The following is a 19619-nucleotide window of genomic DNA, read 5'->3' as shown; positions in this document are numbered from 1 at the left end:
AACGGGTATACAAATAAAATGAGGCGACTCCCAAGGTTCCTCCAGCGTTAGTATTCTATGCAATGGAAGTATATTAAGGTTTTCCTTGATCTGGCTGCTATACTCAACTAGAGAAGTGGCCAGGCATTCATTTGCTTCTTCACTGTCACCTACGGTCCTGACCACTCCTCTCCTTTCTCCCCCGTCTCGCTGCATTTCCAGGTTTGCCCGACTTGCTGCGACCACGTTTATCACTCAGGGGATTCCTGTGTACCTGTTTTCTGACATAACCCCAACCCCTTTTGTGGTAAGTAGCTAGTTCATTTCATAATTTCCTGTCACAGGGGTGGGGATAGGACATGGCTGGATTTTACAGGCTTTAGTGCTATTGGGAATCAGGTATTTGAATGACAGGAGAACGCCTGGCATTTGTTGGGTGTCCTTTCTTCTCTCCGGGAATGTTTCTCCCACATCCTAGTAATATGTCTCCGGTGTTCAACTTTTGATTTTTCAGAATTGATATTTTTAAGTGCAGTTTTCCTTTTGCTTGTATTCAGAAGATATTTTAGCTTGTTAGCAAAATGTCTTTGGGGTGTTTGTGTATGTGTGTGTTTTTGTTTTTGTTTGTTTGGTTGGTTTTTTGTTTTCTTTTGGCCTGTAGTTGTTTTTCCCAGCTATTACAGTTTGAAAACCTCTCATATCTAAATCTGAATTCACCTCCAGCCACGTCTTACCATGAATATTCTTGGCAAGTTGGTGCACCAGATTTTATGCAAATGTACATTCTAAATATTATTCATGGCCAATACAGAAAGCATGCTTGGCATGTATTAGTAAGATTTTTATTAAATACTTAATGTAGCAGAATCTAAAGAAAAGGACCATAGGGACTGTGGCAGCTGTTGATTTTAAGTAGATAGAACTTTTATGAGCTGAGCCAGATGCTAAGAATATATTTTTTTAGAAATTAAGCCAAAAACATGATCTGAATACAGTTGCTTACATTAAGTAGAAATGAAAGTGGATGGGTATAGGAAAAGTAATGCCCATTGGTTTGTGTTTACTGTCTCCAGCGCACTGACAGGTAGATGCAGCACCTTTGAGATTATAAATAACCCAGGGGACACTCAATGTCACATTCAAATATGACATTTTTATTTGACGGAAAAATTGCAATGTTTTTGAGCATCCTTGGTTTTCTGTACTATGTAAGTGTTTATAGCAATTGTTATCATTACTATTATTATTATTAGTCCTTACCCGAGGATATGTCTTTTTCCATTGATTTTTGGAGAGAATGGAAGGGAGGGAGAAAGTGGGGGAGATGAAGAGAGAGAGAGAGAAATATCGATGTGAGAGAGAAACATCGATGTGAGAGAGACACATCGATTGGTTGCCTTCCACATGCTCCCTGACCAGAGTGGAGGTAACCTGCAACCCAGGTACATGCCCTTGACCCAGGAACCAAAACTGTGACCCTTTGGTCCTTGGGCCAATGCTCTAACCATTGAGAAAACCTACCAGGGCAATAGCATTTTTTTTATATATATATATCAGACATGAATTAAATGAGTGTCTCATGATCACTTCCCACTCCATGGAGTGGTTCTCCCTTTACTTTGCTCCAGGACACATGGCGGATGTGAGATAACTCCTAAGGGGACAAATAGCCACTTAATGGGAGATGGAGGGACACGCAGTTAGATCTCGGGTTGCCTGTGCGTGGTAAATCTCGTGTGTGGCCACAAAGGGGACATGCCCCTTTCCCCATTTTGAGAAGTAGTCTTGTAAAGATAGGAGCCAAGTAGAAATACAAGAGAGAGAGCTTTTATTCTGGAGCAAAGATAAATGAGCAAGGTATAATTTTTTCCTTAAAAGCAAGTAGGGGGAAAGAAGAGAAGAGAAAGCAGTGAGAGGAAATAAACTGGATCTATACGCTTCTCTCCCAAGAAGAAGGCTTAAAAGAATGTGAAATGAAAGATTAGACCATCTTATGGTTTGGAGAGTTTTCTAGTTCTACCAAGTAGAAGACAATGAGAAGAAGGCACCTAGGAAAATATGTTCCTTATTAGGGTACATGTCCCAGAATTTTGAGCAGTAAGTTCTCAGGGTAATAAGAGAATACTGTTGGGTGTGGCATGAAAATACTGAATGACAGGTTATGATATTTATGTATTGCTAGAGGCCTGGTGCACAAAATTTGTGCATGGGTAGGGTCCCTAAGCCTGGCCGGTGATCAGAGCCGATCTGTGGGGCGACCGGTGAGGCGATCAGGTTGATCCCCGCTGGCACCCGCCTTGGCTGGCCTGGGGCCTGCGTCTGGGGGCAGCTCCTGCATTGAGCGTCTGCCCCCTGGTGGTCAGTGCACATCATAGCGACCGGGCGTTCCACTGGTCATTTTGCCGTTTGGTCAATTTGCGTATTAGGCTTTTATTATATAGGATGTTTGTTAAAAGGGAACAACTTGGTACAAACAAACAATATAGAATAGTCATTTTACGTATACCTGATGTGTGTGTTTAAAACTGCTCTTGTTTCCTGCCGTGACAGCCCTACACAGTGCTGCATTTGAAACTTTGTGCTGGGATCATGATAACTGCCTCCCACAATCCGAAGCAAGACGATGGTTATAAGGTACTTTTATTTTTCTGTCCACATGTATGTCCTTCTCGACGAACCCTAACCCTCTACAGTTTGGGAGCACAGGGAATGGATGCGTTTCCATTAACCGCATCCTGTCTGGATGTGTTCCTGCGTTCTCAGGTCTACTGGGATAACGGAGCTCAGATCACCCACCCGCACGACAAAGGGATTGCTCAAGCTATTGAAGAGAACCTGGAGCCGTGGCCTCAAGCTTGGGATGATTCCTTACTTAATGGCAGTCCGCTCCTTCATGACCCAACTGCTTCCGTCACTAAGGACTACTATGAAGACCTTAGAAAATACTGTTTTCACAGGTAAATGGGTTGCACACTCACCTCAGGTGAGTTCCATTAGTATGATTCAGCCAGGTTCCCTCACTTCACCTGATACATAAACTGTAGCTGTGTCTGATTTTAGAAGCTGTGGATTGGGGGTTGGTAACTTTCCTTAAAAAGGCAGATAGTGAATATTTTTGGCTTGGCGAGCCATATAGACTGTCACACCTGCCCAACTCTGCTGTCATGGGAAAGCAGCCATAGATGATATGTAAGTGAATGAGTGCAAACCTCGCTGTGTTCCAAAAAATAAGTTTGTTTACAAAAGCAGCCCTAGCTGGTTTGGCTCAGTGGCAGGTGGGTGGTCCATCGGCCACAGTTTGCTGACCTCTGCTGTCGATTCATATATGTGTATGAGAGTGTATGTGTGTGTATGTGTATACTAGTAAATGTATGCATAAAACTTGTTGAAAGGTGTTGAGTAGGAAACACTGACTTTTTTTTTTCATCTTTCCAGAAATTTTCTGTGCATATGCAAGCATACATACGTGCAGTATATTTCAAAACCAGCAATAGGAATATACTGTGCGTGTTGCTGGTGCGATGCCTTTTCTCTCCAGTTAATTTGTCTTGGATACCTTCTCTATCACCCCCTGCTAGTCCTGACCCTTGTTTTTGTAATGTCTGCTGTGCCCGTTTATTTAACCCAGTGACACAGACTCAGGAATGACAATGAAATAAGAAGCAGACGAGCTGAACTTCTGTAGTTTGCTGTGGGTCCACCACTCCTCGTTGTCCCCCTAGCAAGAAACCACCCGTTTTCAAGAAGTGACATTTCTAGGTTGTGTCTAATATTGTAGTTATTGGACCACCTGGGAGTGGAGGCTCCTGCGTAGCCCGTGGAACCTCAGTCGCATATGAAGGAGCAGCCGTGCCAGCTGGGCGTTACCATGTGCAAACGTCATCCGCAGTTGCCAGGACATCTGACTTCTTCTCCCTAAAAGAAACTGGAAACCAAGATTTTGTTTGTGAAATCTCCTAATTGTTAAATGTTGGGAACAAGTAAAACACTTCTTCAAGCCTTCCTCTGTCCCTCTGAGTCAGCTCCACAAAGACTGAGGGTTTCTGCCAGTCTGGAGCGGCTCAGTTGGTTGAGGTTGCCAGTTCGATTCCCGGTCAGGGCACATCCCTAGGTTGTGGGTTCAATCCCTGGGTCAGGGCACGTTCGGAAGGCACTGATTGATGGCTCTCTCTCACACTGATGTCTCTGTCTCTCTCTCTCTCTCTCTCTCTCTCACACTCTCTTTCTCTTTCCCTGTCTCTTTTCCTCTCTCTCAGCATGTCTCCGGTGAGGATTAAAACAAAACAACTAAGGGTTTCCAGTTTGGGCTACTCCAGGGAACTCTTGAGCAGTTACTGGAGTCCGTGTGTCCGTGTCTGTGTATGTATCTAAGGATACACATTTCCATGTGTATCCTTAGATACATTTCTGGCGTCAGAATCGTATGTGCATTTACAAAGTTGATAATGGTTTACAAATTGCTCTCCAAAAATGTTAGTTGACACTCCCACCAACGGGATATGAGCCACACATTCTTACCTCACTGAGTACTAGTATTATTGTTTCTCTGTTTTCCCAGTTTGCTAGATGAAAGTAATATCTCACTTTATTTGCATTCTAAATAAGCTGTTTTTCATATTTATTTAACCTATATTTTTCTGTGTATTTCTTCATCTTTTGTATTTGTGAAACCTCTTGGCTTATGTAGAAAACTGGACTTCATTATTTTCAAATATTTTCCCTTCCAATGTTGCCTTTGTCCTTTTCATTGAATCTTTTTGCTGAACTTTTATAAAAATTTGATGTTTATCCGTTTTTAATTTGTGACTTCCAGGTTTTGTGTCATACTTGAGAAGACTTTACACCACAATTATAAAATAAAATCTCCCCCTATTTTTTGGACTTGTGTATTTATATTTTGTAATATTTAAATCTTTTGAGACATTAGTGATTTTTAATTTTGTTTGAGATCTGAAGTAGGAAAGCAAATTAGGTTTTTCTTTTTTTTCTAAAAGGTTGGTGGTTGTACCAACATATTAAATTGAAGAATCTATCCTTCTTTGACCAATTGGAAATATTACTTTCCTCAAACAATTGCTAATACTAATTGAATATTTATTATATACTAGAGGTTCAGTGCACGAATTCATGCATGAGTGGGGTCCCTCAGCCTGGCCGGCAATCAGGACCAATAGGGGCAGTCTGGCCAGGGGGAGGGACTGCGGGAGGTTGGCTGTGGGAGTGCACTGACCACCAGGGGCATCTCCTGTGTTGAGCATCTTCCCCCTGGTGGTCAGTGCACGTCATAGCTACTGGCTGCTCGTCCAGTCCTAATGGTCGCTTAGGCTTTTATATGTATAGATCATATAATTGCCATAGGTTGGAACCTGAGCCCAGGGCTCTTTCTGCTATCCCGCTCTCGGTGTGAATGCTACATCATAAACTCTGACAGTAACCAGATTTGCTGAAAATAACTGTAGAGTAAAATTTAAAACTTGAGCATGTTGGAAGAGGAGTATTATATTTGAGAGGAGTAAGTTTTTTTAATGCAATTAGAGAGACCCTAGTTGTCTTGTACATTTGTATCACACTGATGTCTTGTGGATCTGGTTCCTTGATACTTTGCAAACCTTCCGTTTTGAAAGTCACGTTTGTGTATTTGGTCATTTTCCGTGACGTGTCTGGTTCCAGGAGCGTGAACAGGGAGACCAAGCTGAAGTTTGTGCACACCTCCGTCCACGGCGTGGGTCACACCTTCGTGCAGTCGGCTTTCCGGGCTTTTGACTTTGTTCCTCCCGAGGCTGTTCCTGAACAGAAGGATCCCGATCCTGAGTTCCCAACCGTGAAATACCCGAATCCCGAAGAGGGTAAAGGTGTCTTGGTAACCTCATATTTTTATTTATAAAATTTACCTCTTCTGTTCAAAACTATGACTACCAAGTACAATACGGTTTTTTATGTGCTTTCATTGTATGGAACAAAAATAATTTCATCATTGGAAATATTTATAGTTATTAATCACCCATTTCTTAAAGGAACTTTCAAATTAGATATGCTAGCATCAGGAGATGAGGGTTGAAACCTAAATGTTTTAAATTTAATTTAATTCATTAAGTTTAAGTTACTGTGCTTCCTTAATGCCAACAGGAAACAGTAATAGAATGGAAGGTTATCCCATCAATTTCATTCCTTAATTGTCATTTTTCTGATATGAGGAAGTACTGTTTAAATTATGGTTCCTTCAGCCTTTTAAAGGGTAGGGTAACGATGAGATTCAGAGAGCCAGTTTATTTTGGTTTGTTTGTGAGGTTGATCACATGGGAAGCCGGAGATACCACTCCAACTGCTCACACACGATCAGCTGTGGGTGAACTCCATGGGCAGGCCTGGGTCATGCTCTGGTTCTCCCATTATCTGACCTGGCCCAGGAAGTAATGCATGACCAGCCAAGACCAGCTCCAGAAATAAAATTTATCCTGAGTTTGGGGAAAATTCTCTTTTGGTTCTTAAATAACTGAACGTTTTTTAAAGACTTGCAATATACTTGATTCTTGGTGGAAATATTCTTTCTTTCTGCTCTTTTTCAGACTTTATCTTTTGCTTTGGCTGACAAAATCAAGGCCAAAGTCATTTTAGCAAATGACCCAGATGCTGATAGACTTGCTGTGGCAGAAAAGCAAGACAGGTACAAACTCATTGTGATTGCCTGCATAATAGAAACGATAAAGGGTGACAGCTTGGGCAGGGAAATGCTCCTGGCGAGACTGGACCTGTTTGGCAATATTTCCCATTTACTTTGCAAATGATCATCTCACTGGATTTTGGCGAGTCTTCCAGCACAGAGCAGGGTGCTGACACGGGGGCCACATGATTACTCTGCAAGCACAATGCAGAGTGAACCCGCCCACTGTGAACCTGGGATTGAAATTACTCTGTTATCTTTTTATCATTGATTTCATTATAATTAATGACTCAGTGCCTAATGAGGACAAAGGGCTTTGCTTGGTGCTGGCTTTACAGTCCTTTATTCACCAGCGGGTTTGGTAAGGAGCTGACCTTCGAGGAAATGTTGAACTCAAGTTGTCAGACTGGGGCGTGCTGACAGTGTAAGGCAAGTTTGACTGTAGAGTTTGCACAGAGGGGTGGTAAGTTGGGGGGTGGGAGGCGCTGGAAGGCAGGCAGGGATCAAGCAGTTTCAGGAATCACATGGCATATGTGACGTTTGGAGGTAGTGGGGTGCTGCTAAAGGGTTAGGGTTTTAGATTATGTTGAAGCAGAGTCAATTCTGTATCGGTTTTTAGAGAATTAAGCTAAGGTGATACGTGCTGAAACGTGCAATGTACTTCTAGCCACGTGGACCACAGAGAGGAAGATAAATCCCACGCATGTTTTTGGCGTCCTCACCGGTTTAGCACAGAGCCCAGTCTTAAGGAATGCTAAGCTGTTGCCCTCTCAGAGTCCATAATACAGACCGAAAGTTAAGACGTACACACTGTTATAGTTGGGGGGTCTTGTCAGCATATTTCTGTTGTGTTGAAAAACAAAGCCTTTGCTGAAAACGAAGAAAAAAAGGAATGGTGTGTCATTACTGACATACTTTTACACGCTCTTCAAAGATTGGATGTTTGTCTAGGCTGAGACGTGATAGGTTGTATGTTTATCTCTGGCTGAGACGTGATAGACGCTCACATGTTTGGGAAGCGGCAGTCACGTTTCTGGCCAGTTATTTAAACAACAAGAACAGGGCGTCTTCCAGAAACGACCTTGAACCTTGTTTAGCTTCCTTGTCCCGTCGCAGTGACTCCCAGCGTCTCTGGAGACCTCAGCAGTGCCCGGGTTGTTTTCTCTTTCAGTGGTGAATGGAGAGTGTTTTCCGGCAATGAGTTGGGGGCCCTCTTGGGCTGGTGGCTCTTTACTTGTTGGAAAGAAAAGAACCAAGACCCCAGCGCCCTCAAGGACACGTACATGCTGTCCAGCACCGTCTCCTCCAAAATCTTGCGGGCCATTGCCTTAAAGGAGGGTTTTCACTTTGAGGTAAGGTGTTTGGGGGGACATGGTCTTTCGCCTTTCGTTTGCTCTGTTGAAGGTCTAAGACACATCCTTCTGTTTTTGGATTATCCCTTTAGGAAACATTAACTGGCTTTAAATGGATGGGAAACCGAGCCAAGCAGCTAATAGACCAGGGGAAAAATGTCTTATTTGCATTTGAGGAAGCTATCGGTAAGAAGCCATGTGATGCTCATAGAATTTGTTGATACATAGACTGCAAATACGTGGGGAAAGATGTGGATTTGGACTGGGGTTCAGTCAATGAGTGTGAAACAGGAGCACACGGTTTGCTTTGCTTCTGTGGCATTCAAAGAGCGTTGAACTGTCCTGCCCCTAAATGGGCATCTCAGATTTCGTTCAGCTAAAAAGAATATCTGGCAAATAACCAAGCCATTAATGTGAGAAAGTGAATCCTTTCCCCAGACGACTGAAAACAGCGATACTATGCACATGGCTGCTGGCAGCTTAAGAATCCACATTTTGGGGGAGTGGGATGTTTCCTCAACTGTGGAGTGGATATCCAGACCTAAGTGTTCTGTGCACAGGGAAGAAGGCCGAGTCGTGGTGCCTTCATCAAAGTCATTGTCACCTGAAAGGATGACCCCCAGCCCAGCCAGGATGACAGAAAAACACTTGTCTGAAACTGCCAATAGGAATGAGCAGAAAAGAGAGTGAGCCACAGACACCTGAAATTCAGATGTTTGTGCTGGGGATATTTTAGCTATTCATTCAGAAAAAGCTCTGACACATCATACTTATCCTGTAGTATGTGTTCTTCTGATTCATCTGTATATTGCCTGCAGCACCATAAAATTGAACCAATTAATCGAACGAAGTGGAATTGCTCAGCGTTGCTCTTTTTTTGGTCGCAATTGGCGGTCTTGTCTTTCTACAGCTTTTCATTTAATAATATTTTTGCATTGGTTTATCAAATATTGACTGCATGCCAGTTACACAGTCATTCTGAAAGAAATGGGCACTGACCTCTGCCTACAGCAGTTGCCAAGGATCTAATTAAATAACCACACAGAAGACAATTGGCCAGGAACCACGATGAATAATATAACTCACAAGAACTATGGGGATTCAGAGAAGACAGCATAAGCCTTGACTAGAACAATTGGAAACAGTTCTGTAGGAGCTGGACCTAGGAAACAAGCACCATTTGTCTAGGAGGAAGACTCTCCTTACAGGTTATTCAACAAATACTTATTGAAGGCCTACTATGTGCTGAGCACTGGGCTAGATGCTTAACTATAATACTGGCAAATGAGAAGCATCCATCTACTTATACTGTACAGCCTCTTATGTGATAGGCAGGGTGCGTGTAGATACATGCACCACAATGTTGTAAAGGAACCCACTCCTAAGTGTCCGTGTCTGACGTGTGTTTCTGCAGGATATATGTGCTGCCCTTTTGTTCTGGACAAAGATGGAGTCAGTGCCGCCGTCATAAGCGCAGAGTTGGCTAGCTTTCTTGCAACCAAAAATTTGTCTCTGTCTCAGCAGCTAAAGGCCATCTATGTCGAGTAAGTTTCTATTGATTATTGAATTGAAGTCATATAATTTGATTAGATTCATGTGTACAATGTAATGATTCAATATATGTATATATTGGGACATGGTTGCCACAATAAGTCATTAACATACATCACCACATGTGGCAATATATTTTAAGTGTATTATGTTCTTGCGTATGAGATACTAATATTCTTTCCAAGGCTCTGACTTTAGTTATGAATTCTATTTCTTAAGAAAATGAACAAGAAATTATCTTTTCCTTTTGATACTTACCATTTGTGATAGCACTAATCTTGACTAAACGAGAACATTACACAGAATGTGATTTTAAGTGTCTGATGCCAAAAAAGATTAAATGTGTTCATGAGACGTCTATTTAGTCTTTATAGCAATTTCTCAACTCTTGCCTTTCTGGTGCAAAAGCAGCCAGACACAATACATAATGTAATGGGCGAGGGATGGCTATTCCAGTAAAATTTTACTTACAAATATCGTCTGAAGGCAAGGTAGCAGCTTGGTGATCCCTCTGGTAAATTTTTTTTTTAAATATATTTTAGTGATTTTTTTACAGAGAGGAAGGGAAAGGGATAGAGAGCTAGAAACATAGATGAGAGAGAAACATCAATCAGCTGCCTCCTGCATACCTCCTACTGGGGATGTGCCTGCAACCAAGGTACATGCCTTTGACCGGAATCGAACCTGGGACCTTTCAGTCCATAGGCCAATGCTCTATCCACTGAGCCAAACCAGTTAGGGCCCTCTGGTAAATTTGTATACCTCCTTCTTAATGCTAAATTATTGCTTTGAAGCTAGCCACGGTCATTTGTCTCATTAAGTAATTGAGAATGTGCTGGTTGTTGCCCGTTCTGTATACACTATGCAGAATTATTTGTTCCTCATTTTGCACGTATTTGTATTTGCTTTGATAGGTATGGCTACCATATTACCAAAGCTTCGTATTTTATCTGCCATGATCAAGGCACCATTAAGAAATTATTTGAAAACCTTAGAAACTATGATGGGAAGAATAATTATCCGAAAACTTGTGGCAGATTTGAGATTTCTGGCATTAGGGACCTTACCACTGGCTATGATGATGGCCAGCCTGACAAAAAAGCGGTAAGTCACATCCACTTTCATCTAACACTTGTCTGTTATTGATTTCAAAGAGGGGGAGTGAGGGAGAGAGGGATAGAAACATCAAGGATGACAGACAATCATTGATCGGCTGCCTCCTGCACACCCCCTACTGGTGACAGAGCCCACAACCTGGGCATGTGCCCTGACTGGGAATTGAACTGTGACCTCCTGGTTCTTAGGTCGACACTCAGCCACTGAGCCACACCAGCCGGCTAATACACAATATATTATTAAAAGATAAATAGTATAGCCCTGACTGGTTTGGCTCGGTGGGTAGAGCGTTGACCTGCAGACTGAAGGTTCCCAGGTTCAATTCCGGTCAAGGGCATGTACCTTGGTTGCGGGCGCGTCCCCAGTGGCGGGTGTGCAGGAGGCAGCTGATCGATGTTTCTTTCTTCTTGATGTTTCTAGCTCTCTATCCCTCTCCCTTCCTCTCTGTAAAAAATCAATAAAATATATATTTTTAAAAAAAGATAAATAGTATTAAGAGTTACAGTGAAACATGGCAAATCCAACCACTGCCATCTCATTGTCTTGCATCGACAGCCACATTCCCTCTCAGTTTTTTCTCCTGGTCTTTACCAACAGGTTTCTAAATACTGTGCTTATATGGTGATGTTTTGAATTATCAGTGTTAGACTCGGAGATAAGGATTTAGTTCTTACGCTTCCAGCATTCACCATTCCCCTTCTTTCCTCTCCTCACAATACATTTATACCATAACTTTGGGTGACATCAGATTCTGTGCTTGTATGACTATGGCAGAGGGTGAGGATCCGAGAGGGTCTGACAGCTGCTTTCAAACACCACCTTGCCTTTCCCCTGCCCTTTGCAGTCCCTGGTGCCTCAGGTAGTGAGCTTGGCAGGGTTCTGCAGGACACCTTGCCTGGGTTCTCGTCTGACGCCTGCCGTGCTCAGCTGTCACCCTGAGTTCCGGGCCAGGTCTGCTCCTCCATCTGTTGTCTGACTTCCTGAATTGGCTGGCAACCCCATCAACTGCGATTTCCTTTCTTCCTCTTTGCCCTTGTGTTTGTTTTGTTTTTCATACTCCTATCATTTTAGTGAGGCTTCCAGTTATGAATACATCCGCCAGAAGCTTAATTTTTTTAAGTCTGTCCATAGACATTTTTGCAAAGTTAAGTAAGATCTAGTGTTGTTTTTATTTTATTATTTTGTAATGCATCATTAATCTATTTAAATCAATTTCTTGTGAGATTATATATTGCAGTTTTAGTAAAGCTTTAGTCGTTTTCATGAATAGAACGGAAGAGGTAAAAAGCCTAGTATACAAAGTTTACTTAAACTTCACCCATTTCCTTATTATTATTATCTAGTGTGTCATTTATAGGGAGTACATTTTCAGATTTTCTCCACAGTGTTCTTCTTTCTGAACCAATATATTTGTTTGGCATTTATTTTCTTGCGTATCTAGAGGAAACTTATTTAGGCCAGAGGAGTTTCTGTTACTATATACATTCAGAACGTGTGTAATTCGTTCCTAGGTTCTCCCTACTAGTAAAAGCAGCCAAATGATTACCTTTACCTTTGCGAATGGATGCGTGGCCACCATGCGGACTAGCGGGACAGAGCCCAAAATCAAGTACTATGCGGAACTGTGTGCCCCGCCTGGGAACAGGTAAAATGTGGATGGCAGCCGCTGTGGTTTTTAGTCCCTAAACTTCCGAGTTGGTTCTGTTCATATGCTGAGTAAAACATTTCATCTTTCCAGTATGTCATTTAACTGGGAAGCTTGTTCCAGAACCTACAGCAATACTGTGATATTAACGGCTGCTTGGAGCATCCAGGGACAAGAGTGTTCCCTTCATGCCTAATTACATCTCTTTCTCTCCCCACTTTTCTTTGTATCAGAAAACTGCCATTCCTAATTTCAGTAATAGTAATATTATTTCCTTTTTCTAGTACTTTTTGTGTGAGGTAAGCACCAATGAGTGTTTCTCTTTTTCCGCATGTATCTGATACAATAAAGTAAAATCATTGCACATGCATTCAGCACGTATTTTGAGCACCTGTGTGGTTGCATTAGGCTACGCTGGGTCCCAGGATAAAGAGCCAACATCAGAAAGAGTCCTTGCCACCGAAGGACTGATGGTCTGGTAGCTTCAGGGTCATGTCTTTGTGAGTATGGGAAAGGGTTTGAGTTGGTCACTTTCCAACTATAACATTTTGAACATTAACAACTGTGGTGTGTGTCATTAGCATGTGCAAGTGTGATACTGCAAACCTACTTAACCCACAGTTAACTAGTTCTTCTCTATTTAGATTACAGTTAAGAACCAGGGGGAAAATTTTAAGGTGAAATCAACTCTGTCCAATAGAAATAAAATGTGAGCCACATATACAAATTTAAATATTCCATTAGTGAATAGAAACAGGTGAAATTAATTTTAATAATATATTTTATTTAACCTAGTCTACTTAAATATTGTCATTATAATATGTAATCCATACTAAAAGTTATTGAGATATTTCACGTTTTCTTCACAATCCATTTAGTATCTTACAACTTGCCATCTATCTCAATTCAAATGCCAAATTATTTTTGGAAATACTGTATCTGTATTTAGATTTCATAAAATTTACAGTAGAAAACATAGAATTTGATACCCCAGTTGTTCCAAACATACTTAAGTTTCCCAATAGCCAAATCAGGTGTCAATTTTTAAATTTGAATTTCTATCAGTCTGACTTAAATAAAATTTAAAAATCAGTTTCTTGGTTGTCTGAGGCATATTTCAAGTGCTTGACAGCCACGTGTCTACTTCTGCTGTAGTAGACGCCAGAAGTCTCGGTGGTTGTTAACATGTATTCCAAAGCTCTGCTCGTAGAAAGACTTTTCTGCGTTTGTGAATCAAATTTGCACCGTGTGGAAGTAGGAGCAGAGGAACACTGCTGAGCATCTTAATTGCCAAGCCATAGCAGATTAAAATATAGCAAATTAGGAGTGGGTGAGGAAACAATTGTTAGGGTTAGACTTCCCTTAGACAGGCAAAGTGAGTGCTGATAGCAAAGCAAGAAATACTGAAGCAAAGCAAAACTAGAAACATGGAAACAAGAACTCGGGGAGTTTAAGGGAAATAGCATTCCGCTCCCAGTGGGTCCCGCATCTTCTGAGTAAGAGCTGCCGAACAGCTGTCAGAGTCGTGATTATAGTTCTTAACCATCGAGGTACTCAAATGGATCTATGAAGTCATGGGACTGGAATAGATTTGCTACAGATTCTCATTAAAACCTTCTGGTGCTTAAAGGGCAAAAACTCAGCCATGAAGCAACTTAAACATAAAGCAGCTCATTTTCTGAGCATGTTGCATTACCAGCGTTTTATGGAATATTGTGCAAGTATGGCTGTTTCCATGTGTGTGAAATAACAAGCTGTTTGCTACTACATCGAATATGATTTTTCCATCGACTTCTTTGTAATTCTCATTCTCACTTAGTGTTTATATATTTCTGTATCTTATTCTTTTTTTTGGGGGGGGGAGAATAGACGTTAGGCCAATTTAAAGATATTTTCAATAGATATTTGTCTTTTTCTTTTCATTATCCTGTGAAAAATGTGCCTAATATTCCAGAAAACTTGGCTTTAAAATAACAGTACTATTTAATGTTTAAGGGTCTGTGGTATTTACATTTTTCCCATGGCTTACTGAGTGGACTTAAATTCAAACACTGATGTATAAATTACTGAAAACACTTAGAAAAATTGTGCTTTTATTATATTCATTGAAATGTTGCTTGCTTTTATTAAATGGGACATTAAGCACTAAGTCAGCTACGGCTACGCTGTTGGGGCTCAAGCCAGGCACCAGCATACCTACTGTACAACAGCAGTAAAACCATGGCTAAGGTTTCCTTATTTTCTGATAACCTAAAATACTATTAATATAGTCATATCATGAATTTCATTTATTCATAGAATTTCATGACCTACTAATTCTTAGGATGTGAAATCCTTTTCTGGCATAAGTCCTGCTTTTTAAAAAATACTTTGTTGGGGTAGATGTCTTTAGTTTTTATTTTGGAAAATTTGAAACCTACAGAAATGTTGAAATAATAATGTAGTGAATATTACATACCCTCGCTTAGACCAGGACTTGGCAAGCTTTTCCTGTAAAGAGCTAGAAAGTAAATATTTTAGGCTTTGCAGGTCCTGTGGTTTCTGTCACAACTACTGGGTCTGCTGTCATAGCTAGAAAACAGCCATAGACGTGAAGGAATGGGTGTGGCAATGTTTCGGTGAAATTTACACAAACAGGCCATAGAGCCCTGGTTTGCCTACCTCAACCTAGAATGAGCAAATGCTAACATTTTGTGATATTTGCTCTCTCTCACCATATACATTATGTTTTTGGTTGTTTATTTTTCCCCTGAGCCGTTTTAAAGTAAGTCATAGACTTTAATATGCATTCCTAAGAACAAAGACTTTCTCTTACTATCTAAGGTTTAGCTAATACTTATATCAGGGAGGGTTCTAACAGAAACAAGACCAGTAGGAGCTATAAAGATACATATCTCTCTGTAGACTACAGATATATGCCTGTATGTCCATATGTCGTAAGTTCACTGTTGAGTTTTAGGTATATTGTTGAAAAAACACACACAGTAATTAGTTATGTGCCTTCCTGAGAATTGCTTTTTTCTTCAAAGCACACTTATGGGGAAGGGAAAAAAAGACCTGTGTGGTTCATGTGTACTTAGGAAGCATAATTACTTTATGTGTTACCAACGGGGGTAAAAATAATTATAACGACAGCTTACGTTTATTGAGGTTTTGGGGCCAGGTTCTATGCTAATTGCTTTCTATAATTTATCTCAATCTACACAACAGCTCTCTTGGGAAGGTACAGTCTTTATCCCAATTTTACAAATGAGGAAGGAATCTGGGCCTTCCAGAGGCTAAGCCTTCCCCGGGGCACACCCTAGCAACCGTAGAGCCAGAATTAACGCCTGTAACAAGATGGGTTGTGTTCGTTGTACTCTTAGCTTTTACAATGTAAAAATGATCTTAAATTACAAGGATTGCCATCTCCATTAAAATAAAGTTTGTAGCCCTGACTGGTTTGGCTCAGTCAGCATCGGCCTGCAGACTGAAGGCTCCCAGGTCCGATTCCAGTCAAAGGCATGTACCTTGGTTGCGGGCACATCCCCAGTAGGGGGTGTGCAGGAGGCAGCTGATAGATGTTTCTCTCTCATCGATGTTTCTAACTCTCTATCCCTCTCTCTTCCTCTCTGTAAAAAATCAATAAAATATATTTTTAAAAATAAAAAAAATAAAGTTTGTATACTAGTATGTTAAGGATGGTCAAGTATAAAGTAATGACATTTTGAATTGAAGGATTTAGCTTTTTTAAGTAGTTTTTTGGGTTAAAGTTCTCATAGTAACACACTGTGCTAGTGGCCTGACACTTATATGAGCTGCTGGAAACTTGTCTAATTCCAAGTTTTATCTGTCATCTGCCTTCCAGTCGTTTACACATGAATGTTTTCCGCCTGCTTGAAAACTGGATTTCCTTACGGGATCTTGCTCCCTAGATTAGAGTTTGTATTTCAGTTGTGGCCCGTTGTTCTGGGGGTAGAATAATGAAGATAAACCCCGAGGTCTGAGTTCCTGGTGCGTGACTAGCAGGCCCGCTAGGAGGCTCCCTGGCCCTGTCTGGTCTAGGAAGGCCTGGCAGCCACATCTGCCGCTTAGCTTGCAGCAGTTTGTGGGGAAACAGGATCAGGAACATTCTTGTCCTGGGAGACCCAGGGCATCACAGATGTCGCTTGCAAAGGCTCAGCAGGACTCAGTGACAGCGGGAGTCGTGAACGTTTTCTCTGTGCCGTGAGGCACAGACATTGCAGAGCTTTTAGGGATGTGAGGGCAAACATTGTGTTTCTTAAAAATTCCTTTGAGGACTAGAAAGGGATGGTTTTTGTTTATGGTTGAGACTTTGGGAACGCCTTTGGGGAAAATAATTGATATTGTCTCATGGGATTTGTTGTTGTTAACAGAGGCTCCCTGGACTTCTGTTTTGTCTGATTTATTAGTAGCCCTCCTCTGAAGGTTACATGTCAGTGTTACTTGGTCACAGTGGGGAGAATTTAAATCTGCTTTGGGCCCTGGCCGGTTTGGCTCAGTGGATAGAACGTTGCCTGTGGACTAAAGGGCACATGCCTGGGTTGTGGTCTCGATCCCCAGTAGGGGGCGTGCAAGAGTCAGCCGATTAATGATTCTCTCATCATTGATGTTTCTCTCTCTCCCTCTCCCTTCTACTCTGAAGTCAATAAAAATGTATTTAAAAAATAAAATATGCTTTGTGAAAATCCACTGATCTAGGATTTCCCCCCTTATTTTGCAGTGATCCAGAGCAGCTGAAGAAAGAACTAAATGAACTAGTCACCGCTATTGAAGAACATTTTTTCCAGCCACAAAAGTATAACCTGCAGGCAAAAGCAGAGTGAACTATCCCAGCCTTGGGCACAATTGCATTTACCTACATTAAGCTGAACTTGATTTCTTAATCATCATCCATAAGGGCCAAGTGATTTAAACTGTCACTACAAGTATTTATATTTTTTAATAGACCTACATTCCTCATTGTCTTATGTTGGATCTTTAACGTAAATAAAGAAAAGATAGGTAAACCTAACACACCAACATTCCTATTAAAAGGTTAAGACTCGCATTATCAGAATTCTAAAAAATTAAGATTTTTAAAATATATTATAATGAAGATGCTTTAATTATAGTAAACAACAAATATGTGTTTTCTCTATAATTCTTTTTATGAATAATTGAAATAACCAGGGAAGCCCTTACAGTTAGATAATTCTGGACTGTCATGTGTAAGATGCCCACATTTTACATACGTAGGCAGACCTCGTCTTATTGTACGTCACTTCATTGAGCTTCACAGGTGTTGCATTTTTTACAAACTGAAGGCAAAAGATTATGACTCGCTTTATTAAGATACTCACTTTATTACCGGAGTCTGGAACCGACCTCGAAATATCTCCGAGGTACTCTCGTACCTCGGGGTGGGCAAAAGTAAGTTTACAGTTCTGTTCAAATGGAAAATAATACAGTAATTAGTAAATAATACAAGAACAAAATCTGTTTCGCATCTTCACAACTGTATACTTACTTTTGCCTACCCCTATGTATTTATATCAATTGTTTATAAAGTAAAATAAATGAACAGATCAAATGTTGTGTTTATGTTTAGGAAAAATACAGTTTACAGAAACCTGTGAAAAGGAGCAAAAGATACCTTAAAAAGATAAGTTTTTTTTGTTTTGTTTTGTTTTTTACCTAAATCCTGTTAGTTCTAATAATATACCATTATACATTGTACATGTGCTAGGGAAAAAACAGCTTAACCATTTTTGTTCAATGCATTACCATTCATTTTATCTCTTTAAATCTTGAATCAAACAGTTGGTTATTTGAAACTTGCAAAGTACTTTATTGTACAACTTTTTACTCTAGCACAATTTAATTCTTGTTCCCGAGGCGGCAAGGATGAGAAATAACTATTTACCTGACTCTGATTTTTTTTTTTTTGCCTTGTTCATACATAATCAAAATCTAAAACTAGACTTTTTGTATAATAGATTTTCTTTTCCAGCTTCATTATTTTAGCCTGCACCTTCTACCCTCCTCCTAACGGCTGGCCTTATAACCTTACAGAATGATTCCCCTTGAGTGAGTCCTCCTGAGTGAGGACCACGCTGTTTTTTCTTTAATTCAAGTATTTTATGTGATTTTTAAAGCAAGTGAATCGCCCATTATTATTCTTATTGTTAACCTAAATGGTTATGAACAGTTTCAGAACAATGAGAAACACAATACTGTTGACAATCAATTTTCTAAAGTAAAGGGAAAATATTCTTATATCTTAGTGATACATAGCTTGTGCCCTACCAGAACTCTTAAATCCACAATATTCAATATAATCTATCAGCTGCTTCATTGTAGAAGCTATATTTATTTTTGTGTTATAATGTTTTCAAGTCTCAGACTGTACACTGGAAAATAAGAAATGGTAGATCTGTGTCCTCGCTACGGTTTTCTGAACATGTAAACTATACCTCATCACAGAGTCTGTTTCTGAAAATACAGAAGCGATTGAGATCCAATTCTGCTGTAATGGAGCTCACAGTCTAATCGAAGGGCTAATAAATAACTGTCATTCTCACAAATTCTGTAGTAGAGTTATTTGCAAAGCACGCAGAGGTCAGAAGTGTGTGGGGGAGAGTCATTCTGTACAGACGGCCTCACAGAAGAGAGATGAATGAGCTGCTTCACCTTGGGAGGGTGAGCAGCCGCTGAAGGTGGAGTAGAACGTCCTAGGACCTAGGCACAGAGCACAGCATTATCGAAAGTAGAGGTGCTGGGATGTGTGTGCATTTTGGGGGAATGGTGGTGGGAAAGCAGAACCCAGCTGTAAACCTCAGCACATACCCCCACTTCTCTGCCACTCGCATGAGCAGGCGATCAGTTGAACCTAGAGCAGATTCCCCCAACTCTATTATTTCTCACCTGTGCTTCCAAGAAATAGCACGCCGTGGGTGCTCACTGAGCACTTCTTGACTTTTTGTTATGGGGTGCAGGGGAGAATAATTCGTGGTTCATAAAGCTTGCAGCATAAGACTGGGTTCTCATCTTGGTGCTCTGTGAATCGGCTCTGTGACCTTGGACTTCTCCATCTGCATCTCCAATGTTGTTATATGTTGAAACTTTTTTTTTTAGGGCAGTTCTAGGTTCACAGCAAAATTGAGAGGAAGGTACAGAGATCTCCCATATAACTCCTGCCCCTCCTCTATTACCAGCATCCCCCACCAGAGCGGTGCATCCATTACTATTGACGCACTACCTACCTTGACACATCGTCACCTAAGCTGCAGAGATAATGAAAAGCTCATTGGTTGCCAGGGATTAGCAGGGAGAG

At 40.9% G+C, this 19619-nt stretch overlaps 1 protein-coding gene across 1 annotated transcript in view; it reads left to right on the top strand.

The window, feature by feature from the left end:
- PGM2 (phosphoglucomutase 2) overlaps positions 1 to 18870 on the top strand; it is a 32164-nt gene extending 13294 nt beyond the window's left edge. Inside the window, exons 4-14 of the mRNA XM_079769507.1 lie at positions 202 to 286; positions 2530 to 2613; positions 2743 to 2936; positions 5650 to 5839; positions 6546 to 6643; positions 7812 to 7992; positions 8085 to 8178; positions 9407 to 9536; positions 10458 to 10647; positions 12171 to 12304; positions 17028 to 18870. Coding sequence (XP_079625633.1) covers positions 202 to 286; positions 2530 to 2613; positions 2743 to 2936; positions 5650 to 5839; positions 6546 to 6643; positions 7812 to 7992; positions 8085 to 8178; positions 9407 to 9536; positions 10458 to 10647; positions 12171 to 12304; positions 17028 to 17130 — 1483 coding nt within the window. The 3' untranslated portion in view covers positions 17131 to 18870. The remainder of the gene's footprint in view (positions 1 to 201; positions 287 to 2529; positions 2614 to 2742; positions 2937 to 5649; positions 5840 to 6545; positions 6644 to 7811; positions 7993 to 8084; positions 8179 to 9406; positions 9537 to 10457; positions 10648 to 12170; positions 12305 to 17027) is intronic.
- Positions 18871 to 19619: the final 749 nt, after the last annotated feature.

This window comes from Cnephaeus nilssonii (genome assembly GCF_951640355.1).
Source record: "Cnephaeus nilssonii genome assembly, chromosome: 1".
In the NCBI taxonomy this organism is placed as follows: domain Eukaryota; kingdom Metazoa; phylum Chordata; class Mammalia; order Chiroptera; family Vespertilionidae; genus Cnephaeus; species Cnephaeus nilssonii.
This window is presented reverse-complemented; position numbering and strand designations above follow the sequence as displayed.